At 44.9% G+C, this 26,405-nt stretch overlaps 1 protein-coding gene across 4 annotated transcripts; it reads right to left on the bottom strand.

Moving 5' to 3' along the window:
- Positions 1-425: 425 nt before the first annotated feature.
- AK2 (adenylate kinase 2) lies at positions 426-22,206 on the bottom strand. 4 transcript variants are annotated; one of them, XM_027864573.1, is made up of 8 exons: positions 22,047-22,205; positions 11,965-12,090; positions 8,501-8,611; positions 8,254-8,348; positions 5,070-5,142; positions 4,259-4,364; positions 1,807-1,861; positions 426-1,331 (listed from the first exon to the last, which is right to left on the bottom strand). In XM_027864573.1, exons 1-7 carry the CDS (start codon positions 22,146-22,148, stop codon positions 1,833-1,835), a joined length of 642 nt encoding a protein of 213 aa, XP_027720374.1. In that variant the 5' UTR covers positions 22,149-22,205; the 3' UTR covers positions 426-1,331; positions 1,807-1,832. The 4 variants fall into 4 exon arrangements, with proteins under 4 accessions (XP_027720374.1, XP_027720372.1, XP_027720373.1 ...); XM_027864571.1 differs by having other exon boundaries at positions 4,169-4,364; positions 22,047-22,202; XM_027864572.1 differs by lacking the exon at positions 22,047-22,205 and adding an exon at positions 12,437-12,596 and having other exon boundaries at positions 567-1,331; positions 4,169-4,364.
- Positions 22,207-26,405: the final 4,199 nt, after the last annotated feature.

The following is a 26,405-nucleotide window of genomic DNA, read 5'->3' as shown; positions in this document are numbered from 1 at the left end:
TTAAAAGGAAGCAGCTATTTATGGACTCTAGTTAGTCAAGGTTTTCTATGTGTCTCCTCTGCTAAAGTCCTTCTCCAAAGCCCCACTGCTACATGGAGGGGGCTTTAGGTTCTGGAGGGGCATAATGAGGGAGTACAAACTGCTTCAGTCCCACTAGGGTGAGAAACCTTGACATGAAAGACTAGCACAAAACCAGCTAGCCCAGGCTCCTGACCAGATCAAAAATATGGAGTTCCACAAACTCAAGGTCAATAAAGGCTGACAGGATTTTCAGCACTTAGCAAAAAGTCTAAGCAGAGGCTCTTCCAACACACACACATATTTAGGCCTCAGCCTAAATGAGTTACTGCCCAAAAGCACACAAACTCAACTCAGAATCCAATGTCACATCCAGCCTCCAGAGACAACATCATCACAGGGCTACAAATGATTAATACATTTTATTGATTCCAGGGCCAAAAAGAGCAGCATTTGGTCAGTTAAAGGTGAAAGGCACCTTGTTTTTTAAAAACAAAACACACCACTGCAGGGCTGCTATGTTTCAGCCTCGAGTTGGGGAGGGGAAGGAATTTCTTTGGAATGAGACAATCTTTGAAAGTTTTTTTTTTTTAAAGGAAAAAGGATTCTTTACACAGTGTGTAGAAAGAAGGCAAGAACAGAGGATGCACACTTGCAGATAGCAACTGATGATGGCTTTTCCCTTGAGATTAATGGAGTTGGTCAATATCAGAGGTAAGTAAAGTGGGAGCAACCAGCCTTTCCTGGCTTCACCTTTAGGAGGTCCATTGAAGTTCATGTATCCAGCCACCCTTGTCACATACATTCCTCACCACCCTTCCAAACATGGGGACTGTTATATTTGGTCACATTTTATGGGTTGTTAAGGTCAGCAACCAAAACCTACCCTGTTATGAGGTACAGAACAGAGAAGAGGCAGCAGGGGGAGTCACTGCTCTCTCCATCTGGCAAGCTTAGAGGTCTTAGGTCAATGGCTTTTCAATTATAATCACATTCCTGGATGAAAGGGAACTGTACCCAAGGGATCCTGCAGAATTAATACTAGGCCTTCCTCCTCTTTCCCACACCCTCCACCTTGGGAGCTCTAAAAATGTATACTCCTCTTCCCCCAACATACCCTCCCAACTACTATTTACAAAACTCTCACTTGAATGGGGAAAAACAACGACCCACTAAAACAATCTCCCCCCAGTACTTGTATTCCTTCTTGTTCCTCACCAACCCCTCCCCTCTGCCCAACACTTAAAAGCTTGGACTCTTGCTCTGAAGTTGGTCAGCAACGGTGTGGTCTTGCCTGGCCTGCAGTCATTTGGCTGAAATTAAAAAAAAAAAAAAGGAAACACGAGAAGACAAAATGCATTAAAAAAAATAAACGAGACAACCAAGCAAACCAAAATGAGGCTGGCATCCAAGCCCAAGCCCCATGTCATCCTTGGGACATGTACATCAGGCGAATGCCTCATGCCTCAGGGGCTGCTAAGCCATGGCTTAGGAGGATAAGGACAAAGGGAAACCCAAAGCACTGCTTTGGGATCCCACAGAGAGACGGTTTACATCTTAGAAGGGCAATCAGAACAGGGTTCAAATGCCGGCCCTGCTACACACAACCATGGCCACCTCCAACTCTGGGGCTCAGTTTCCTCATCTGCCAAATGAGGGGCCGGACTCAATGTTGAGATCCCTCCCAGCTCTACACCCCATCATGAACATTTTCAACAGGCAGAGTGCAGATGGTGGGAGGAAGGAAGACCAGAAAAGCTGGGTCAGAATCCTGGCCCCACTACTTACTACTTGTGTGGTGTCAGGAAAGTTCCTTAACTTCTCCGTTCCTCAGTGTTCTCACCTGCAAAACAAAGGAATGGGAATGGAACCTCTCAAAGGTCCCTGCCAGCTCTAAATGAAAATTCAGCTCAATAAACATTTACTGAACTAACATACGTGGAGCACTGTGCCAGGCCCTGAGGAAGATATAAAGTGTAGATAAGAAATGGTCCCTGCCCCCACGGGGCTTAGTCTAGGAGGAGAAATTACTTCCTACAACTCTGAGACAGGTAAGGCAAGTATTCGTATGGACAGGAGAGGTGAAGTGATGTGCCCAAAGTTCCAGAATGTAAGCGTTGGGACGGCTCGCCTGGGGTTCTTGCCATACTGGCCCAGCCTGCTTCTCTCAGACAATCCTACGGCCCAGGATCTCCCCCACTTGTAACCAGAGCAGTCACTGAAGGTATAGGTCCACATCTGGGGCTTTGGAGAGGTAGGGACAGAGAGGAACCACAGGGATGCCGAACTGGTGAGCCTGTAAGTGACTACAGAAATCACATGGATGGCTACTTCTGCCATGTCAGTAGGCTAGCCAGTCACAGGAGCCACAAGCCTTTTGGCCAGGAGTCTGGCCCTTGGCAGGTGCTGAGGGAAAAGGAAGAAACAAGGTCTCTTTAGTCTGGGGAAAACCCAGCGTTCCCCAGAGTCAAGACTGTTTTGCTTTCACTCTGGTCCCTTTTGTAATCTTCTTACTAATCATGTGTTTTCCAGTAAGTATATACACTGTTAGGCTGAGTTTCACTTCTGAATAAAGAGTGGATATTAGTCTTCAGAGAAAAAGCCAGAGAAGAAAAGTGGATGGGGCACACAGGAACATTCAGACCAGACAAAGAGGGGTGAATAACATTCCCAAGTCATGGCTGACTAACCAAACTTACGGGATCGATCCTTCCTGTAAACCTACAGACAAAGAGGGAAAATCTGCAGACAGGTCGGGGCTATGTACTGAATCTGTGTGTCAGTGAACTAGCAGACTAACCAGAGGAAGGACAGGAGGTGTTAGTCACTGCTCCAACTACTGAACTGAAAATGGGTTTTACAGATTCTGCCATTTCTAGGTCTCACAACAGAGTTCATTATTTCAAACAATAGCAATGACATAAGCCGGAGGATAAGAAGCCCAGAGCTTCAGAAGGAAAGGAGGCTGATTCAGCAAGAAGTCCACTTTTCTTGCTATCAAAGAGTAAGGGGGGCTGGTTTGAATGTGAAAGGCTCATTCATTTCATCTAGGTTGTTTTATTAATGTTCAGTCACCAAAACAGAATAGCTCCTTTGCAAACTACTGCCTTATTGCCTCAAAACGACAGGAGGCCTTTTGGAATAAGGTTGTTACCAGAAGCATACTTTATGCCATGTATAACAGATAAAATGCTAGACTTCTAGGCAAGAGCCTTGAGTTCCAATCATAGCTGCAACACTTACCAGTTGTGAGGATATGGGTGAGTCACTTTGCCTTTATGGGCCTGTTTCCTTATTTGTAAAAGGGAGATAATCCTTATATTACCCGGGCTTCTAGGAAAGCACTCCACAAACCTTTGGGGGCTACCACCACTCTCCTGTTCCCGGTTTGTACCCTCAGGAAGTGACAAGAAATCCACCAGATCCAGACGGTGCTTTCACCTGCTGCAGTTCCTCCTGGTTACAATTCTAATTACCCAGATGCCTCTATGTGTTTAGTCACTGGCCACCATATCCCAAAGAGACAGTTCTACCCATCCCTCTTGGCTCCTGGTCCACAGTAGTGGGGCCCCTGTAACAGTCACACATTCTTTCCTCTGTGCTAGCTTTCAGAACTTCTATGTCAGCAGGTTCATTCAGAAAATAGTGAAAGCAGGATTAGGTGGACTATCCCACCAGCCCCCACTATTGTGATCGCAGTTTGGGGCCATGATAATCCTAGCTCTGCATAATCCACTTTCTCTCTCGGGCCCTCAGCTGATTTACAGGAAGGGGAGGATGAGACAGTTCTTTCCAGTTTTTACATTTCAGAGCAGTCAGCTGATGAGCAAACAATACTCAGACACCAGGGGTCGAGGGGGAACGAGCATGTTCTAAATGGAGCTAGGATCATCTGCTTTCCCTTTTGACCAAACAAAACTCACCCTCTCTCTCTCACACACACACATGCGAGCACCATTACATATAAATGGATCACATGACAGCTGTACACATGCCAAAGACATGATCAAGTGCTTATTTAATTAACAGCTTGAACACTGTGTCTTCCTGGCAGGGCCCAGTGACCTCTGTACTGTCTCCAAGCAGAGACAGGAGGATCAAATGGCCCCTATGTGAACAGACCCCTAAATAAATATAACCACGTCTTTACATGTTGCTTTGGAGAAGGCTGCCAGGATACTGGCGAACACCACGTCTGGGGACTGGGAGGCGTCCACGGCGGAATGGATCCCTCGCTTACTGTAGTAGTTCACCAGTGGGGTAGTCTGGGAGTGGTACGCCTTCAGGCGGGTTTGCAAAGCAGCTTCGTTATCATCTGAACGTCGAATCAAAGGCTCCCCAGTGACCTGGGAACAGGAAGAGGGCAGTAAGCAGGCCAGGCCTGCGACAAGAATAGCACACTGATATCCCCCCTTGCCCCCGCCCCTTGTGGTTCTCTTCCTTATGTTACAGTGGAAAGCCTGGCTCCCTTACTCACCAGCTGGGTGAGTCACTTCTCTGTGATCCTCCACTCCTCACCTGACAACAAGGGAGCTGAAGGGACGAGCCCTGAGCTTTCCCCTTCCTCAAATCCTCTGAGACTCAGAGAGGACAGGCCAGCTGACCCTCACACCTTCAGAGCCTCTCTGCTAAAAGCAGCTCTGCTACTTTTTTTGAGTGAGACTGCCCTGCTTCAGAAAATCTGTCTGCAAATAAGGCTGCCTCTGACCACTAGGGGCTTATCTGCAGCTATGGGAGGACAGAGGAACTGCGCGAGTGCTCCCTGGGGGAGGAGCTCAGACCCCGCTCCGCCCCCAGGTTAATCTTAGAACGCCACATTTCCACATGGAAAGGCCAATACAAGATCATTAACTTCCAAGAACGTTGCTAGCTCTCCGGAGGCTTCACTTCCCCACCTTTTCCTTTCTCTCCTATCTCTGAACTCTCCAGTGGTGCTTATGTCTATCTTAACTTTCTTTTCTGCCTTCTGACAGGAAGGACGAAAACTTTGGGCAGTAAGTACTGCTAGGCAGTTAGAAAGAAAACCAGAAGTGTCCCCAAAATTCACATACGTCATCCTTCATGTGCTGCTTTGGGGGGTTGAACTCCTCATGGTAGGAGCGGCCACTTGCAGGATGGATCAGCCTGAAAAAACATTAAGTGCGTGTCAGCTGGGCTTCAAGGACATAAATCAGGCAGAAACTATGACTACAGGGGTTCTTCACTTAACAGAAGACTATCCACTTCTTTTGAGCTTTAGTTTCTTTCTTTACCTACAAAATGGGAAGGTTGGGCCGGAAACCTTCTAAGATACTTCCCAACTTCAAATCCTATTATCTAATTGCTGGCCTTGGGGCAGGGGTGGAGAGATAAGGGTAGGAACTCCGCGTTCTTTCACAGGCAGGAGAAGCATGGATGCCACTGCAGAGTTACTCATTCCCCATTCCTTTTGCACACATCTACATACGCTCCTCACCCTCCTCACACACACCCATCCAGGCAGATGCTCAAAACCACTCTGCTCACAAACAACAATTTAAAGCAAAACTCCAGGTCAGGTCCTGAGTTTGGGCCTCCCCTGGGAATCTCACCCACGACATTCCCTACTGTAGTCTGGAGAGTATGAGACTGGGATGATTCTAAGCCCATGCCCAGAGACTCTGCAAGGCAGGGCCTTCTGCCACTTCAGTTTCTCTACCTATAGAAGGGGGACACCTAGCGCACAACAAAGAGCAGGGAAAAGGCCAACCTGACAAAGACAGTATCAGGTGGTTCTGGACAACAAGTGCCAACTGATGAAACGACACCACGGATACTGATCTAATACGGACAGAAAGACCTCATTTTTAACAATCCTGATGGACCAAACTGCTCCATTAAATCAAATGTTTCATCAGAAATCTGCTGCTACTATACTTTTTGTTTACTAAAGTCACAGGTTCTAGATAGGCAACGCCCAAGTCTCTGACTTCCAATTTGCATTTATTAGCATTTCAGCCCCAGATTTCCTACTGCCCAAGAAGGGACATTTCCCTCCCTGGATGTCCCTCGTCACCTCAAACTGCAACAAGTCCCAAACACGTGTATGTTCATTCTGTGTGCTTTCCCCACCTCCCCCAAGAGAAGATCTCTGAGCTGGGCTCAGGAGACTCATGTCCCCAGCTTGACTCAGACGATTCCCAGACGAGGGCTAGCCTGTCCCAGCCTCAGGTTCCTCATTCATGAAATGAGGTAGTTGGATTAACTGGGCTCTCAGGCTCCCTCCAGCAGAAGCCACTCTTCATTCAACATCCAGGAGAGGAAGCTAGTCCTCCGGCCCTTCTCCCTCCTTCCGGCTCTGGGCTCACTGGCCACCAAGTCCTCTAGTTCTTTCCTTCCAAATCCTGCTGTGACACTTCCTACTTGGGTGACTTTGGGCAGGTCCCTTAATCTGCCTGAACCTCAGTATCCTCATCTGCAAAGCGGACAAAATAATATCTATACTACCTACACTACAGGGTTGTTGAGAGGCTCGAATGAGATTCCATTCAGCCAGTTGCTGACTTAGCACCTATTGTGCAGTCTGGTGTTAGGGACTGGTACAAAGACAAAAGCATTTAGAAAGTCTCTGCTTAAGCAGCTTTCATCCTGCCAGGATACCATACAATGCTCTAGGTCACTTAGCACAGCTTCAAGTTCCCCCACCATTCCAGCTCCATTCCTCTGGATGCACTTGGGGGATGTTCACAGACATGGTACCAGCAGGGCCAAGGCTCATGCAGGGAGAGGCACCCTTCCCACTGCTTCTTTTACTGCTGCAGGACTAGCAGGCACTGGTTTTTTCTGGCTGCCGTGTGTTTGAAGCCTGAGCTTCGGAAATCGGGAAGCATCCCACAGGAGCCTGGCTCTCACTGGTCTCTCAACAATGAAGCCTTCACGTCTATTTATTCCGAATATACCAAGTTCCTTCTCTTTGGAGTGTGGGGCGAGGTACTGTCTTACACATCTATATTTTCTATGATGTCTGGCATACTGCTGGGCACATAGGAGACAATTAATGCTTGTAGACTGGTTAAAACAAAAGCTCTTTTCTCACTGGGTTTGAATGATTCTCCTAGTCTTTGTCTCCCATTAAACACCAGCCCCTACGATGCCTTCAATTTTACCTCTTTTCGGTTTGTGGAGTAGCCGACAAGTATTATGTCTACTATGAACACAACGCTACAGTAGGCATTGGATTTACAAAGTTATGTCAAACTTGGCTCCTATTCTGTACAAGTTTACAAGATACAGTTGGTGAAGTAAGACAGGAAACATCTTAAAGATAAATAAAAATACAAGTGTAGTGAACTATATGGACCACATCTGGGATGCCTTGAAAGGTGGTTATAATAGTACAGCTCCTTCACTATTGGGATCCTCCCCTGCCATTTTAGGGTTGCCTAATCAGCAAATTAGGACTTGATTTCTTGATCCACCCCTAACATGAACCAATGGTACTATCTCCAGCTAGGAACACTCCTGCCTTGGTGGGGCTAATTGGCATTAAGTCTTGGCAATGACTAGTATCTTGACTAGGGTTCAGTTAAGAGGGGACCACCCTGGCCCCTTGATGAGCCCCATCTATATCTAATTCTCTAGCACCACTCTTTACCCAAGGACAATCTGCCCCACCCCAGCTGCCTGCCATTCCTTCTCCTGCCTGAGCACATCCTGGCAGTATGTGCTGAATAAGCCCACTCATTTTATCCACACTCCATCTCTGAGGTTCTGGCAGCATCAGCCTCAGAGGCCTGAGGTCTTCTGAGCATCCACAGAAATTTCCCTTGATATGCTGACCTCTGGCACTGCATCAGGACACTAAGCATATAAATCCTTGCCCAGGACAGAGGTCCCAGCAGCTGCACCTACTTCCTGAGATTCATGGTAGGGAATGGAGAGAGCAAGGGCTGGAAGCATGAAGCCTGTGTTCCAGGGACAGGAACTCCCCCACTTCTCTAACTGATACATAGGCTGTGATTGACCCTCGCGTCCTTTGGTTCCTCTTTCCCTGACCTCATAAATGAAGCCCATAGGAAGACTACAAGGTATAGTCACCTTCAAGGAGTTGAAACCAACCCAGCAAACTGCAGTGGAACCTCATATTCCAATGGTATTCTTTAAAAAGGGGCTGTGTCTATTCTACTTGCTAAGGACTAACAAAGTACCTGAGAAGTCTGAAAGCAGTGGTTTTAGGAGTTAAGTGGATGGCACTGGGGGTGCAGGCAAAGCAAATACCTTCCTGTGATCCTCCGGATAAGGAGAGAGTCGGCGATGCTGAACTCAATGACTGAATCTAGTTTTTCTTTCCTCTTGTCCATGAGGTCATCGAGCTGCAGGAGAGTCAGAGTGAGGCAGCACACTTAAACTCTGGAGCTGTGGCCTGAGCCCACCCTCTCTTGAGAAGCGACCAGACTGTTAAATGAGACAGAGGTCATGTGTGGGCCATCCTCCCACCCCGAGGCACCAGGACAGAATCACATACCATTTCTGCCTGTCTCACTGTCCGAGGGAAGCCATCTAAGAGAAAGCCATTCTTGCAGGGAGGGCTGTCTAAGTTCTTCTCAATCAGCTCCACAACCATATCATCACTCACCTGCAAGTCAGACAAAAAACAACACTTTATATCTACCAACTTGGTGACATGAACAAGTGAGTGAAAACACGCACTGTGCTAAGTAAGCACTGAGATATCAGTAAAAAAGAAGACAGTCCTTGCTCACTCTCTAAACAGGGGAGTCAACACGTGAAGGAGGCTTTAAGTGCAAGACAAGTAGAAAGGCCCAGGAATTCTTAGGGCACCTGGAGGAGACCACTGGGAAGAGGGAAGTGGGCCTAAGGGTAGGAATGCAGCAAGGATCCCTGATTTCCTGTGGTGGGGGCTGGGAAGCCACCTTCCAGCCAAGAAGGACAAAAGGGGGGGGTGGATATGGGCTGCCTGGTACCCTAGCTGGCACCAGTTACTAAACATTAACACCGTATCCTTGACCTTGGTGCAGCAGCGTGGGCTGCTCTCAGTGCTCCCTGAAGTGGAACAGAACTGAGAAAACAGAAGTGAGTTTCTCTGACAGATCCCGTCGGGGGTAGATCCAGTCTCTCTGCAGTTTTGTTTGAACCTTACAAGGTAGCTGCCTCCCCACCTCCAGGGCCGGCCATACCATGCCAGGTCTACAACTTCTCTCTTTTGGGTCTTTCCACTTGTGGTGCCATGGAGTCAGCTGGACTAGACACCCTATCAGGGACTGCTGACACAGAGAAGGGCAAGTAATGGAACCGCGGTGGGAGACTAAAGGCGCAGGCTAGCACTTCGGATAAATGTGGGCAACAAGGAAATACTCATGTGAAAAACCACGGTTATGAAGTTAATACTGCAGATCAGAGAATTGAGAGTTTAGGGATTATCCTGCCCAGGGTGCTCCTCCCACCTCGCTGCCCTTTGAAATGTGATTACAAAGGAAACAAGTTATAGGGAACTGAAGTGACTTGTCCAAGGTCACACAGGCAGTAGCAACAGAACAGAGATTCAAATGCAGAAATGAGGAACTCTGCAACTGTTTTATGGGGAGATGGAAAAACATCCCCAAAACACATTTCCTCAAAATTCAGGTGAGTAGAGATCTGAAATTTAGACAGGTCTGTACAAAAAAGGAGTTCCAAGCCACCTTTTCCTAACTGCCACATAGGGGCTGCTAGTCTGCCAGCAAATACTCTGAGCTGCCAGGGCCAGTTCAACTCAGGAGCAAAGTACAAGTTTGGGGTGTTAGGGAAACCTGGAGATAAGCACTGCTGCCATAGCCCCGAAGGCCCTCCTGCTGAGCACCAAAGTCCACAAAGGCCTTCCAACGTGACTCAAGGCCACAGTAACAAGAGGCAGAGATAGGAGAAAGGAAAAAAAAGCCCAAATCTGCATTAAAAACTCTCGGGTTGGGGCAGCTAGGTGGCACAGTGGATAGAACTCCAGCCTTGGAGTCAGGAGGACCCGAGTTCAAATATGGCCTCAGACACATGACACTAGCTGTGTGACCCTAGGCAAGTCACTTAACCCCAATTGCCTCACCAAAAAGGCAAAAAACCAAAAAAAACCAACTCCTGGGTACAACTTGTTTCAAAGGGAAGCGACAATGTAGCAAGCACAGAATCTAACAGAGTTAGAAGGGACCTGAGTAATCACCTAGTACAATTCCCTGAACTGAGGCACCATCCTTTACAACCCTAACAAGGGGCCATTCAGCCTTGACCTGAATTCACATTTCAAGTGCCTCCCAAGCAAGCCCGTTCTGCTGCTGGCCAGCTCTGACTGGTAACTAGTTACTTCTCAGAGGACAGCAGGAAGACGACTAGATCTAGACTCAAAGGAACCACATTCGAATCCTAGCTCTGATGAAGACCACCTGGGTAACCCTGGGTAAGCCCAGTGCCTCGGCTTCAGTTTCCTCATCTGTAAAATGAAGGGTGGTCCCCCAGGTTCACTCCAGCTCTGACTGCCATGATCTTAATAAGCCAAAATTTGCTTCCCTTTAGCTCCTACCAATTAATCCCCATCCTGCCCTCCGGAGTCACAGATGACAGCCCTTCAGACATCTAGGGACAGCCACTGTATCTCCAAGTGTTCCCTTTTTCAGGGAAAGGGAAATCCCTAAAAAGTCTGCATCTAATATTCTAAGAAGCTAAAACCCACTAGAAACAAAGGGTAAACAGGAAAAAAAAAAAAAGAGATCTCCTGGAGGCCTAGTCTTGGAATATCATTGTCATAACTGTATCTTCAACATAGTATGTTGTTAAAAATGTTCACTGAACTTGAATTGAAGCACAAATCTCTTAAAATCAGTTATAAGAGATCAAGTCACTGAAAGACTAAGCCAGAGAGTAGTATATCATAGTAAAAGGAATGCTGGACGAAAGCCAGGAAAACATACAGCTCTGCTAGGTGACATAATAGGAATGAAATGCTGAGTAACATCCCCTCAAGCCCTTTATTCTATTCAAAATGAGGGGGGCTGAGACTAGAAAGCATATTCTTTTCTTTTTGGACTTGGACGTCCTAGGACTTGAAGTGAAAATTTCGGCACATACTGAAAATGAACCTTTGCAAAGGGCCTCACTGGATACTTTGTCACAGTCTGAAGGTGACCTTGGTCTCTGGAAGGCTATGCCGACAGAGGAGAGCTCTGGAAGGTTTTACCAAGTATGGTGCCTGTAATGCACCAGCCTCACCAAGAATTTGAGGCTTGTCACCAGAACTTTGGTGACTGAGTGACTTTAAGAACTTATGGGAAAGGCAATAGAGATACACTGACAAAAAGAAAAACAATCTTTCCCCTCAAAGAGATGACAATCTAGTGGGGGAATGCAAGACGTGAACAGATCATAAATAAATACAAACTAATTTGGGACAGGAGAGAGAGGTAGCTGGGGAAGCCAGGGGACAGGTTCACAGAGAAGTGGCAGCTATGCAACTCAGGAAGCCATGCCCACTGAGGCTTGGAGAGGTCTTCATGTACTGGGGGATGGTGGGGAGAAGGTTGCAATAAAAACAAGGATCTTTTCAAATCCTGGAAATAAAGAGTTCTCATCCTGGGAACTTTGAAGCTACTCACTGAATACAGTAGCCACACTAGGTCTCCAATAGGTAAAACATTTTAATAGCTCTGTGATTTTTCCTCCATATCTGACCTGGAAGTGTATGGGGGGAGGGGAAGAAGGAAAGAAAGATTAAACGTCTTTCACTTATTTACTGTATAATTAGCAAAGTTATAAAATACAAGAGCAAACAACCTCAGCAGCATTGTAAACAAAGTGGTATTCAGAATAAGCCAAAGGCCAAGAATCTCATTAGCTTTCTGTTTCTTAGAGAAAGTTGAACCAATAAAAGTAGATGTGTCTTGCCTATTATTTTAAGATGGCAAAAAACAGTGTGATTTTGTAAACATGCAAGTGCACCAAACCTACCAGTTTTCCAGCATCCATTGTCTTCTTGAGCCTCTGGCCCAGCTCTGAGCCAGAAGCTACCATGGCCCTCAGCATGTCCCCTGTAGCCAAATGGCAAACACAGTAACTTTCAGCCAGCTTGGGAGCCTGCAGGGGGAAAGAGAAGGAGGGGAAAAAAGCAAGGAGCTGTTATCATACCCTTTCGACACCAACACAAAGCAAGACATCTGAAATTCTCAGACTGGATACTATTTCATGTACTAGTAGGACAGCTAGCTGGAAAAACCTAGTTGGCACGATCAGCTGGAAGGGACCTTAGGGGACAGCCAGGCCCCTCATTTTAGAAATGAGTCAACAGAGGCCCAGAGGTTAAGTCATTTCTCCAAAGTCACAAAGGTAGTGGAGTAGTGGAGGCAGGATTTGAACCCAGGTCTTTTGCCTACAATGCCACTACTCTACAACATGACACAGCCTCTTCTTATTAGAAACTTACAACAGGAACTGTCATGGCACAACAGCAGGTAGAGGGGGAATCACAAAGTCTCAAAGCCGGGAGGACGCGTCTCTACAGTATCCTGGGGAGCTGTTATCTTGCCTCTACATGAAGGAAGGCAGGTCTTCAGGAGCAGGGGGCTCACAGGCAGATGAGGCACTTTTGGACCACTCTCATTTTGAGGAACTTTCCCCTCTAATTTGGCTGAAATCTGTCTCCAGAACTTCTCACTGATCCCAATTCTGTTCTCTGGGGCCAAACAGAACAAATTTAATCTCTCTGCCACTAGACAGACTTTCTAGTAACTGAAGATAGTTCACCGCCCGCCCCCCCCCCCGGCCCCATCTTATCTCTTCTAGGGAATTGTCCCCAGTTCACTCAGTCCTCATATGACAAAGCTTCAAATCCCCCTCACTCCCAAAGTCTTTCAGGTTTGTCACTGTTCTTCCTATAATGCAGTGCCAACAACCTTCCGCTGTAGAGGCGGTCAGGCCAGGCCCAGGACAACTGGACGACAACCTCTTTGGTGCGAGCACCACGCTGTTTCCAGTAGGGCAGCCTCAGATGCACCAGCTTTTCTGGGCTGCTATGTCACATGGCCAATCCATATTGAACCGGTTGTAATCGACTAAAACCCCAAGTCTTTTCCCTCAAGAACTGTTGTTTAACTCTACCTCCCTCAGTTGGCATTTGGGTTAAAGAACTCAGTCCTACAAGGGCAGGCCTCTACATTTATGCCTATTAAAATTTATTTTATTAGTCTTGAACATATTTCCACTGTCTCTTTGGATCATTCAACTCGTTAAGTTATCCTTTCTAGCTTTGTGCCATAGGCAAATTTGATAAGCCAGCTACCTATGTGGCCCTATGGTTAGAGCCAGGAAGACCTGAATTCAAATCTAGCCACAGACATTTACTAGCTGTGTGACTCTGAACAAGTTTTCTGGCAAACCTGTTTGCTACAGTTTCTTCAACTATAAAATAGGGATAATAATAACACTTACCTCCCATGGTGTTTGAAGATCAAGTAAAATATTCGTAAAGTGCTTAGCACAGTGCCTGCCACATAGTAGGTGCTATATAAATGCTAGCTATTGATACTATTAATAATGTGTCTTTACCCAAGTCAGTTATAAAAATGTTGAATAGAACAGACTATTTAAGATGAATGTGGGCTTGAACCAAATGAAATATTAATTAAAACCCTTTCAGTTGTAGGATCACAAAATCTGAAGGCCATCCAGGTCTAAACAAATGACTCTTCTAGGAAGTATTTGCACTGGTTTCCTATTGCCTCTAGGAGGAAGCCTGGCCTTGGAGGTCCTTCCTTGGACTGCTTGCAGCCCATCTTTCTGACTTATTCACTTCCAAGCACGTTCAGTACCGGCCACCCTGGCCGTACTTCCTGTTTCCATAACTTGGGACTCCATCTCCCTCCTCCAGGTCCATGCACAGGCTGGTCCCCTCCTATCTGGACTGGAATACATAATCTTTTTATTTCTACTTCCTAGAATCTTTGGCTCCTTTAAGGAACTACTCATATTCGATCTCCTTGTTTGTGAAGCTTTTCCTGATTAACCTAGTTAACCTGCTCTCTTCCCTTCAAATGATCATCTAACATCACCAAGCGGTCCTCATCATCTAGCCTTGCTTGAAGCTCTTTAATGACAAGGAAATCATTCTCTGCCAAGGTGGTCTATTCTACCCAACAGCTTTTCTCATTTACCTCACTATAACTTCCGATGATTAGTCCTAATTATAATTTAAAGTCATATAGAATAAATTTAATCCCCCTTCCACACGATTATAGGTCGAAAAATATTTGAAGATAAGCAATGACTAAATTCTTCCACTCAGTCATAGGTGATGGGATTCAGGGCTACAGAGGTTTCTTCGGGCTAAACATTCCGATTCTTTCAGCTGATGCTCTGGTTTATGAAATTCAGAGCTCACTTAATCCAACCCCATCACTTTATTGATGAGAAAACAGGCTCAGAGGAGATAGATGACTTGTCCAAGGTTACAAAGGCAGTAAGTGGCAGACCCAGGATTCAAAGCTCAGGTCCTCTACCTCCCACCTAATCCTCTTTCTCCTATACCACACTGCCTTATAGCCCAAAATTAAAAAAAAAAAAATTGAGATCCATGTAACAAATCGGTGCTATTCATTTTAGTTTTCAGTTAATAGACTAATTAAGTCAGAGAAATAAATTAAAGTAAAATAAAAACAAAAAACTGGATTTTAAAGTGTTAAAAATAAGGGACTTTGAGCAATAACTATACGCTAGAACAATTAGGCAAGAGAGAGCCTCTCGTATCCTCCAAACAGGTTATTACCACACCCTGCACCAAAAGAAGACAAAGTTTTCTGTTAATCTATCTCTTCATTTGTTGAAATCAACTCAAGGGAGAGGCAGTTCTTGCTCATGGGATAGGAAAGGCAGAGAAACCACAGAAAGAACTGTCACAACTGAACCAACTTTTCTATTTTTACCCTCCCCCAAATGCATGACTGCCATCCAACTGTCAGTGCTATGTTCCAAGTGAATGAGTGCCAGGCTGGTATGTCAACAACAGGCCTTGAAAAGGAGGGTTGGGGGAACCTAATGCTCATTTCTAATTCTGGATTGCTGATCAGTTTTAGAGCTGGAAGGGATCTTAGAGATTATTTAATCCAAGCCCCTCATTTTATAAAATGAAAGCAAGGCCCAGAGAGGTGAAGACATCTGTGATCTGAGCCCAGGTTCTGATGGCAAATCCAGAGATCCTTCAACTACCCCATGTAGGGAAACTGCACAAAATCATAGCAAGAGCACTTATCTGGTCACCAAAACAACCTAATTCTAACCACTTCACATCTCTAAAATAAAATTCAGGTTCTTATTCCTACCCACCTGATCACCACTATCTACTCTCCACTTACTCCCTGAGCTCCTGGCAGGGCTGGGATTACCTGACTCCTAAAGCCACCGGGACCATCCTGTGTTCTGGTTATCGACAATAGAGGCAGTAGCCACATGATTTCCAGGAGACAGGCAGAAAGCTACTCCTCCAACCCTGCCCTATCCCAACTCCCAATAAAAAAACACAGTAACTTCAGTGCCTAGGACCAAGCCAACAAATTACTAGTCAGGAAGACTGAATGTAATCCTTTCCTTTCCATTTACCAAGACTTCACCTCATGCCTCACCTACTGTAAATAAGTCTCTAAAAGTATAATCCTAGATCTAATTTCTTTTTCCTCCAAATCTAATGCCATAACATCCCTAAGGTATGTACCACCCTACCAATCAAAAGCCTTTGATGGATTCTCACTCCCCACAACACATAAATTTCTTAGCCTGACATTCAAGGCCTCCCATAATCTGCCTACCTCTCCCTCCAAAATTAGCAGAACAGAGGATTTAGAGTTGAAAGGGCCTTCAGAGGCTAAGTGAGTTGTCCAAGGTCACACAGGCAAACCAGTATTCAAACCTGTTTCATGAATGCAAATTCAGCTATTCTTTTTCTCCCATAGTTCTAACATCCACTGTTGCCCCCAAACTAACAAGTCCTCCTGCCTCAGCACGGGTCCTTCCACAACCCAGCTCCACAAATCACTTCCTCTCACCCTGCCTCCCACTCAGGTTTGTACCACTCGTTCACTGGGTCAACTCTGAGGTCCTCCCCTTGACAAAACAAGTGTTAGGAGGGAGACAAGAAAGTGGAAAACAGTCCCTAGCCTCAGGGTCAGTCTAGGAAGGCAGCTAAGAGAAGCGTGAAAGAGAACATGAAGGAGAGGTATAAAATACCACGTGAATTCAAAGCAAAAGAGATTATTTTGGGATGAGGAAAAATTCATGGAAAGGCTACACGAATTGGGTATTAAAGGATGGGCCTGATGCTGCTTATATGGCCTTTAGCATACACTAAAAGTACAGCTACTCATCTTTATGTAACTGCTTCCCAAACCAGAATGTAGACCCTCAAGGACAGACACTCTATTTTGTGCTTTCATATCACCAGCACCTAACATACAGGTACATAAACGGCTTAATAACTAGTCTTACAAAAAAATACAATTGCTTGAAATGGCACTAAACACAGTTGTAACTCTCAAATGGCAGTGGCTTGCATTTTTAGGTTTCTACTACATAAGAGAAACTGCCTTCAATGTTTTCCAGCTTTTTGCTAATAACTGTATCAGAAGAATCTGATTTATGAAGTAGACAGCTGCAGAGTCATCAGGAGATTAAATATGCCAGTTTAATTACAACTGCTTTGACCACATCTGAAAGGCAGCCTGGTGTGGAACATGTGGAACACTCGGGAGTGTGGACCCTACTTTTGAATCTTGGCTCCCACACTGACTAGTTTTATGGTCATAGGGAAGACTCTTCCCTTCTTCATTTGAAGGTAGGGGGATAACCCCGAGCACTCCACTCCTTCTCTTCCTTCTCCCAGGGTTCTCACGGGAGTCTCCTCTAAGCCCTAAAACATCACAGCGAAGTACTGGACGTTCTTAAGAGGCGCCTTTGTGGAGGTGAGGGAGGTCTGATCAGGAAGCAGGGACCTGGGCTCTAATCTTGGCCATGAGAGCCCCTCCCTTTCTGTTGGGGAGCCCTTGGGCAGGACCCTCATTCTTTTAGGGCACAGCCTCAATGCTCTCATCTGCAGAAGGAGGATAATAATAATCTCTTTCCTCCCTACCTCCAGGGCATGTTAGAGGGATGAAATGAAGCCAGGTATGACAGCCAAAGTGTCATGCAAGTACAAGGTATCATTAGAAGGAAAAGACTATCACGAAAAATAAGCTGGTGAAGTTGTTTTATTTAATGAAAACAAGCTTATGTATTCTAGAGATTTTTCAACCAAGCAACATAATTACTTTAACAATATAAGCATACTTAGTGTATTGGTCTGAATACTTGCTTAGAATATTGGCTGTGCCTCTAAAATGAGAACTTTGTGGCCAAGAAAACTTACATACAGGACATATGCATGAAATATACACTTGCCCCTCTCTCCACTCCGGAGTCAGGATTTTATCAGGGTGGATACTGTCACTGCCACAGATCACAATCCTTTGGTGACTTAAGATGGTATCTAAGAGCTTCTACTGTTGAAAAATCCTTTGCTCTGCAGCCAAGCTGGTGGTGAGTCTCTCATGGGGGCTGGTCCTTGGATGACGGGAATACAGCCCATCAATGGTCCTGTACTGAAAGCCTGCTTTTGGAGGTGAAGGACTTGGGTTCATAAGCCAACTCTGCTACTGACTACCTGGGTGATCTTGGACAAGTCACAACTTTTCTTGGTATCAGTTTCTTTATCTGTGAAACGAGACCAGAGTTGAACTTGAAGATCTCTTCTAGCTCTAAATCTATAATCTTCTGGTAAGACGTAAGTCCTACAATAGTGAGCTAGGAGCACCTCTAACCACAATTAGAGACTGGAACAAGACTTTTGTGCATACGGTGGAAAGAAGTTAAACAAAACAAAAAAGGTTTTACTGTGAAAGTTGGACAGTTGAGGGAGGCAAGTAGCTATTCTTGTAGTCCAGAACTATCTGGGACAGTTTGCTGGATTGAACTGCATTTTCTATGGGTAGCTTTTGAGACAATGTCAACAGCAACCAGGAACTTTTGGCAAATTCACATACCACCATTCATACTGAAGGGGAAAGGGAAAGAATCCATCAACTACATAAAGTTGCTATGCTTGCTGAAGCAGGCTTATGTGGACAAAAAACAACTGGAGTGGGATGACAGGCTAACTCAGGCTTTGTATGGGGTTCATTTGGAGAAGCAGTCTATAGTTGTAATGGGGCAGCAAGGTGGCACAATGGATAGAGCACTGGGCTTGGGGTCAGGAAGAAATCATTCTGAGTTCAAATTCATCCAACATTTACTACTTGTGTGACCCTGGGCAAGTTACTTCACCCTGTATGCCTCAGTTTCCTCACCTAAAAAACAAGCTGGGGGTGGTGGAGCCAAGATTTCAGAGTGAAAGCAGTGACTTGCTTGAGCTCTCCCCCAAACCCCTCCAAATACCTATAAAAAATGGCTCTAAACAAATTCTAAAGCAGCAGAACCCACAAAAAGACAGAGTGAAACAAATTTCCAGCCAAAGACAGCATGGATGGTTGATCGGAAAGGTACATCACGCTGGGCAGGGAAAGGGGCGCAGTTAGGCATGGGTGTGCAGGCGGCAGTGAACCTATAAAACAAACTGGAAAAGGAAATGGCAAACCATTCCAGTATCTTGCCAAGAAAACCCCAGATGGGGTCACAAAAGAAGACATGAATGAACTGAATACTTGTAATGATACATTTGCAATTTTAAAACTAGATTTCATATATATAACCCAACAATCATTAAAAAAAGACTGTCAGTTCAGCACTAACTAGAAGACTGACATATTAAGTTTTTCAGTTAGTAGTTTCCTTCTCTGTGTTTATTTAGACAAGTAAGATGAGATTTCTTGATTTTTGAATTTCTAATAATTTCTTTTTAGAATAATGATAAAAAGAGATATACTACAGTCACCCTCAGAAGCTACTACTGCATCTAAATCTTGGTTTCGGCTGAGAATCCTAGTATTTAAGTGTTTATCATCAGGTCACTGGCATGAAGACCTTTGAAAACCTTATGCTTTGTTTCTATTAGTTCACCTTTTGTCCTGACCTGGCTGCTATCAGGCAAGGCTGATTTCTGGATAAGGGGCAGTTGTGGCAAACTCAAAAACAAACAGGGGCCACTAACCAGTACACAGGAAACCCTGAGGGCCACATACTGACTTTATTATCTATTTTATTATATTTATTATATTTTTATTTATTTTGTTCCCAGTTATGTTTATGTATGGGCTACACTCAGGAGTGTCCTGAGCCACATCAAGCCCTGGGGCCACGTTTTTGACCTCTCTGGTGTAGTGGAGAAGGGAATGGACTTGAGAGGCATGAGATCTGGGTTCCAATCCTGCCCTGAATACTTACTGGCTCTATGATTTTGGGATAAATCACTCAACTTCTTGGAGCCTTAGTTTCTGCATCTGTAAAAAGGATTCGATTCACTACCTACCTCAGGGAATTGTTTAGAAGAATGTTTTGCAAATCTTAAAACTCCTCTGCTAATGTGAGTTATGCCTTATCACAGCAACTTCTGAAAATACTGGCAAGAAAAAAAGCCTAAATAAGAAACCACTGATTTGTACCTACCACATCCTTATCACATAGTCAGTCCATCAATCCCTACTGCTACAATCACAAGCTTCAGGCCTCAGGTTTCTAAACCAGTTTGGAGGATATTGAGATGTCAACATCTGACATCCTCAAACAGAATCTCGGGGTAAGTGTAGTAGGGTAATAGGGGTCCAGCTTGAATCTTCCAGAAGGGCAATTAAGGATGTGGTAAGGCAACATTTTATCCTTACACTAAGTATAACAAGAAGCCAATGATCAGTGTGTTTTATCAAATTAACAAATCTCCCCTATTCACCTTTATACTTTCATCCTTCCAACACTATCTGCCTCATTCAATTCAACAAATAATTATTCAATGACTACTGTGTGAGTCCTGCCCTAAGGAATTCAAAATGAAGGAGAATGGTGGTCTGTAAGATCTCTTTCAACTCTAAAAATCCTACAATTCTAGTTAAGGGGGAGTGGATCAGTCCTCAAAATCCTTACTTTAACCAGGTCTCAGAGGTCTTAACAAAGCCTAGTTCAAGAGCTTTGGAATCCTCATGTGCTCAGATAGCTTAGACCTGGGTAACGAATAAAAGAGAGATCTAGAGATTTTGAAGATTAGAATCAGAGATTACTTAGTCGTACAACCAACTCCCCCCAATTCCCACTTTACAAAGGAGGCCCCTGAGTCATAATAACTTGCCCAAGGCCAACAACTACCTATCTTCCTTCATATATGTTCAGCTCTCCCCATTCCTATAAGACTTCCCTTCTAACCGTTCATTGTCTCAACTCTTTACTCTTTACAGGTAGACTTCTTGTAAAAGCTGTCCACACATATAACTACAATTATGACTTACTTTCTCTTCAACAGTGCAATATGCTTTCCATTTTCTATCACACTACTGAAAATGCCTCTTCAAGATTATCAATGACCTTCGAAACTTCCAATTCAACAGTTTTTTTTTGTTGTTGTTCTTATCCTCTTTATATTCTAGAAACATTTTTTAAGAGACTACTGTGTGCAAAAGCACAGTGCTAGTCACTGAGGATACGAATACACACACTCACACCACAAACCTTGCTCTTGAGGAGCTTACAATCTAATAGGGAGGAAAGAAGACATGTACACCTAAGTATAATAAAAGGTGCAAAGGAGACAAATTCCTGAGACATGAGAGGAAGTGATTCATTTTAATAAAAGCGATAGTAGTTGACATTTACACAGTACTTTCGGGTTTGTAACACGCTTTACATACATTACCTTATCTGAGGCTTCACGGAAAAAGGTGACACCTGAGTTGGCTCTTGAAGGAAAGAGGTTTCAACAGAGATGAGCAAGGAGGGAAAAGGAATCCATTTAGACATGGGCAAAAGCAAAGAGACAGGAGGGAGGATAAGATAAGAACAGGGTAGGAAGAGAGTAGTCCAGTTTTGCTAGAATGTGGACTATATGAAGAGGAGTAGCATGAGATATCAAAGCCAGTTCTGACATTGTTGATCACCTCTCATTCCATCTGATTATCTCCCCTCCCTTAGCAGAGTCACTACTCTTCTCCTGACTAACCACTTCCACTATCCCTTTATTCAACCTGGAGAGAAGCTGCAAAAATGCAAAGTTAGGCTTGAAAACGTTCCCAAATATCCAATGGGCTACCTCAGGATGAAGTGGGGGTCCCTTTCCTTGAAGATCTTTAAGCACAGGGTGACTAGATGATCCCCTCCCAGGGTATGTTATGATGGCCCTTGCCCTCACCAGCCTTCAAAGGTCTATCCGCTCTTTCCTTTCTCTGCTATCTCCCCTGACCATCCCATTCTCCCCATGGTTTCAACTACCACCTCCACTGGGGTGGCTTCGAAAACTAGATGGCCAGCCTTGGCCTCTCTTCTGGGCTCCAGACCTACACCTCCATCTTCTCAGAGAAGAATGCCCCTTCAACCTGGATCCCTCACCTGGGAAAAAGAGTTCAGTCTCTCCCCTCTCCCTGAAAACAAATCTCCTAATGCAAGGGCTCTCTAACTTAAAAAAAAAATAGTAACTGCATTTCCATGTAATTGGTTTATTTTATACGTTTAAAAACCTTATTTTGAGAATGGGTCCACAGGCTTCAATAGATTGTCACCCAAGAGGAAAAAGTGCAGGACGCCTATCTTGGTGGAGAGGGCACTGGACTTGGAATCAGGAAGACCTGAGTTCAAATGCCCTCAGACAGTGACAAGCAGCGACGTGACCCCGGGCACCACGAGGCCTAGGTTTTCTCATCTGTAAAGTCAGGGGATCGGAGCCAGCTCTAACTCCGGACCCGCCGCCCCGCAGCCTGGGGTTCCCCGCGGGCGCCTCGCTTTCCCACACACTCCGCTCCTCCGTCTGCGGACCCTGGGTTCGAAGCCCGCCTCGCTCCCGCCCCAGCTGACCTTGAGCTCGCCCCGGCCCGGCCGCTCACCTGCGTGCCCTTGCCGGCCCCGGGCGGCCCCAGCAGCACGGCGCGAATGCCCCTAGGCGAGTCCTGCTTCGGCTCCGGCGCCGTGGCCACGCTTGGCGCCATTGTCCCTCACTCGCCGTCTCGACCCCAACGCCGGGGTTCCGAGACCTCTGGCAGCCCAGTCCCGCCACGCACGCACGCTACGTTACGCTACGCCAGCCGCCACGCACACCGGGGATGCACCCGCGCCCCGTGCCGCCATTGGGCCCTGGAGACGTCCATTAAGACTACACGCCCGGCGACAGACATTTCTCTTTACCAATGAAGCCCGACACAGTGTAAGAGTTTATTTATGATTGGAGAAGACTTTGAGAAGGGGCGGGGCAGCTTCGCTATCGGAATAGGATAGGTTTGCGGAGGACCGTGATCCGATCTAGAGCGGGATGGCAAGGGACGGAGGTTTAGAGTACGAGTTCGAATCCCCATTTCCCCAAATATGTTGGGGCTCCCTTTGTCGCATGAATTCTGATTAAATATATATCCTAGCTAAACTCACGGAGCAGTGGAGAGAGCACTGAGCCTGGAGTCAGGAAGACCTGAACTGAAATCCAAACTCAAACACTTACTAGCTGTGTGACTCTGTGCAAATCACTTCACCTGTTTGCCTCAGTTTCCTTATCTGTAAAATGAGCGGGAGAAGGAAATGGCAAACTACTCCAGTATCTTTGTCAAGAAAACCCCAAAAGGGGTCAGGAAGGGTGGAACAATTGCTGAAAGCACCCTAGAGATCACTGAACCAAGACCTATGTGTTGAAACCATCGTTGCTAGGAGACACAAATGCTACATATCGGAGCTTGAATTACTGTTTTGTTGACTGTCTAGACTTAAAAAAGCAACAGAGAAAAATGTGCACGTTGCAAATTCGATCTGTAAAGCCGGTTGTTGAACATTTACCCTCAGTTTCACTGAAAAAATTGGGGCTCAGATAGATTAGGTGACTTATCCAGATACTCTACTAGGAGATTTGTATTCTGTTCTCAGACTGTCGTGGAACCACTTTGACAGTCGTACTTTGGCATGTTAAAGTTCAATCCACAACTTCAAAGGAGCAAAGGCCAGTGCTCCTCACAGCACGATACCCAGAGTGTTGGATAGGATTATGAAATAATTAAAATTTCTCCAAGCAGTTCCCACGTCAAGTTCTAAAATCCAAAAGGACAAGTTCCGAAGCCTTTGGAGAAGGGTGGGGAGGGTGGGGGCTGAGGGAGTGGTGAAGAGTCTAGAGATGTCTGTTTTGCCTCCCTTTATGCCACATAACACCTCCCATGCTGCCCGTGGGGGAAGAGTTTATTTTCCTGACAGGAGGAGAAGCAGGAGTTTGGGGCCTGAAGTTTGACCGCTCTGCTTTCCTCAGAGGCGGGGTATCTGGCTAGAATGGTATCTGTCTGCTCTCTTAAATATTATCTAGGGGAAGTGGTTTCAGGATTAAGCTAAACTTCTGATGACTTTGTCATTAATGGGGAAAGGAGGACCCAAGCTTTAATCCAAGACTCCCTTCCCAGTAAATACAAGTTCCACGATGAATACATTGATTGTTAATAATCAAATAATCATAAATAAAAGAAAAAAATTAAATAAAATTATAAATAAAATTTAATAATTAAATACTTAATTATTAATATTCATTAATAGAGAAACTTATTCAAATAAATAACAAAAGTCAAAGAAAAAAATATATAGGAAATGTATACCAGACAATAGTGAGGGAAGGCATTCTCCCACTGGGAGTGAGGTTACCCAACCGAGATGATCTCAGATCTCACCCAAAGGGACAATTCCCCAAATTCTCTAGTGTAGCAAGGTGGGGATAGGGACGTGATAGAGACTGACAACTCTTCTCAGGTTGGCTTCTCTGGAAGTTGGGAGCCAGAAGAACCTGAAGAGACTCAAGGGTTCAAAGAGAAATCCAAGGAGAATTGAAAAGACCAAAGAAAACTTTGGAGACTAAAGAGAGCTCTTACTTATTCTACCCCCCACCCCCCCCAAAAAAGGTATAGGGAATTGATTGCCATCAGTGAGGAGAGAGTCCCATACCAATGGACTTTGGGACTCCGGTATTCCTGTGAAACCTGGACAGTCTACCAGTGCCATGCCAGAAAATTGAACTGCTTCCGTCTGAATTGTCCTGGGAAGATTCTGAAGATCACCTGGCAAAATAAGGTACAAGACACTGAGGTCCTCTCTTGAGCTAACTGCCAAGTATTCAAACTCTATTGCAGAGAGTGCAACTCTGATGGGCTGGACACATAGCCCAAATGCCAAACTTATGTACTTTTGGCTAAAAGACTTTTTTACACAGAACTCACACAAAGCAGGTATTCACGTGGAGGTCAGAAGAAGCAATACAAGGACACTCTCAAAGTCTCTCTGGAGAATTTTAGTATCCGTTGTGAGACATTGGAGACATTGGCACAGGACCACCAAGTATGGTGTGCTCCCATCAAAGAAGAAGCTGTGCTCTATTAGCAAAGCAGAATTGAAGTAGCTCAAAAGAAACGTGAGATGCCAAATCTAAAGACGTCTCTATCCCAAGTATTTAAATGGACTATTTGTGCCCAACTTGTGGTAGAGCCTTCTGAGCTCATATTGGACTGATCAGCCGCAGCTGAACACACTGTACCTCGGTCCTGACATCATGATGTCAATGGTCTTCTTCGAGTCCAACATTCTCCAGGTAATTATCTTTGTTTAGAGACTGAACAGGGAAGGGATGGAGTGGAGGGCTCGGTTAAATAGAATAGGGAGTAGAACAGAGGAATCATTCAGTGGGTAAGTCACAACTTCCCTGGGGCCCTTGTTTCCTCCTCTGTAAAATGGGGAGGTAGATCATGAAGAAGGATAGATGATCTCTGAAGTTGCTTCCATCTTTAAATACTCTGATCTTATGATGCTTCTAACTCTAAGCTTCTGCAAATTCTGCCCTAAAGCAGAGCCTGCAGGAGGCCTTTCCTCATTCCCTACATCTGTAGTCCCTTCTCTCACATTATGCTCCGTCTTCTCTGTATAGGTATTGTACTTACTAAGTTATTTAAATGTTTTTTCCCTCATTAGAGTGTGAGCTCCCTGAGGCCTGGGATTGTGTTTACCTTTCTATATATTCCCAGTACTCGACTCAGTGCCTGGCACATAGCTAGCACTTAAATGTGAGCTTGTAGTGAGCTTGTAGACTCACTAATATAGAGTCAGAGAACCTGAGTTCTAGGCTCTGCTCCTGGCCACTAGTTTGCTGGTGACCTTGGATAAGTCCTTTCCCATCTTTATGTGGCAATTTGTCAAATGAAGGGGCTGGGCTAGATTAGAGGTTCTCAAACTTTTTGGTTTCAGAAAACCTTTACATTCTTAAAAATTATTGAGAACCTTAAATGATAATGTACGGGTTATATCTATCGATCATTACTGTATTAGAAATGAAAACTGATACATTTTTGAAAATACTAATTCATTTAAAAGAACAGTAACAAATCCATGACATGTTAATATATTTTTGTGAAAAATAACTGCATTTTTCAAAACATTAAAAAAATGTACTGAGACAAGTGACATTATTTTACATATTTTGGAATATCTCCTTAATATCTGGTTTAATAACTGGATTCTCATATTTGCTTCTGCATTCAATCTGTTTGGATATTTTTATTTTTGGTTGAAATACATGAAGAAAATCCAGCCTCACACGGAATTGTAGTTGGAAAAAGGAGTGTTTTACTAGACCTTATGGAGCCCCTGAAAGGGTCTTAGGGCCCCCAACTCTCTGCAGTCCACACTTTGAGAACTGATGAGCTAAATGATCTTGGCCTTGGACAATTCTCTGCCTTCTGTGCCTCAATTTCCCTTATTTCTTATTAGGAATTGGACTAGATTATTTCTGAGATCTCTTCCAGCTCTAAGTCCTCTAACTATCTGTAATATTATGTTCAGTTCTGGGTGCCGCAGCTTAAGAAGGATGGTGATAAGCTGGGGAGTGCCCAGAGGAGGACACCCAGAATGGTAGAGGTTATTCAGTCCATGCCAAATAAGTATCAGTTGAAAGAATGGGGGATTTTTATAGCCTGGAGAAGGGAAGACTCAGGGGTCAAATGATGACTATCTTCCCATATTTTAAAGGCTGTTGTGGAGGAAGGATTGAACTTCTTCTACTTGGCCTCAAACGGTAGAATCCAAGAGTGTTGGGTGGAAGTAGCAAAGAGGCAAATTAATGCATGACATTTATGCTTGGCCTAACAACTGAAGGGATGTTGTGGCAGATGTGGGATTCGACTTGGCCGTGTGGCCAAGAGGGCAGAATTAGAGCAATGAGTGGGAGTTACAAAAAGGCAAAT

The sequence above is a fragment of the Vombatus ursinus genome, unplaced genomic scaffold (assembly GCF_900497805.2).
Source record: "Vombatus ursinus unplaced genomic scaffold, bare-nosed wombat genome assembly UNPS02014775.1, whole genome shotgun sequence".
In the NCBI taxonomy this organism is placed as follows: domain Eukaryota; kingdom Metazoa; phylum Chordata; class Mammalia; order Diprotodontia; family Vombatidae; genus Vombatus; species Vombatus ursinus.
This window is presented reverse-complemented; position numbering and strand designations above follow the sequence as displayed.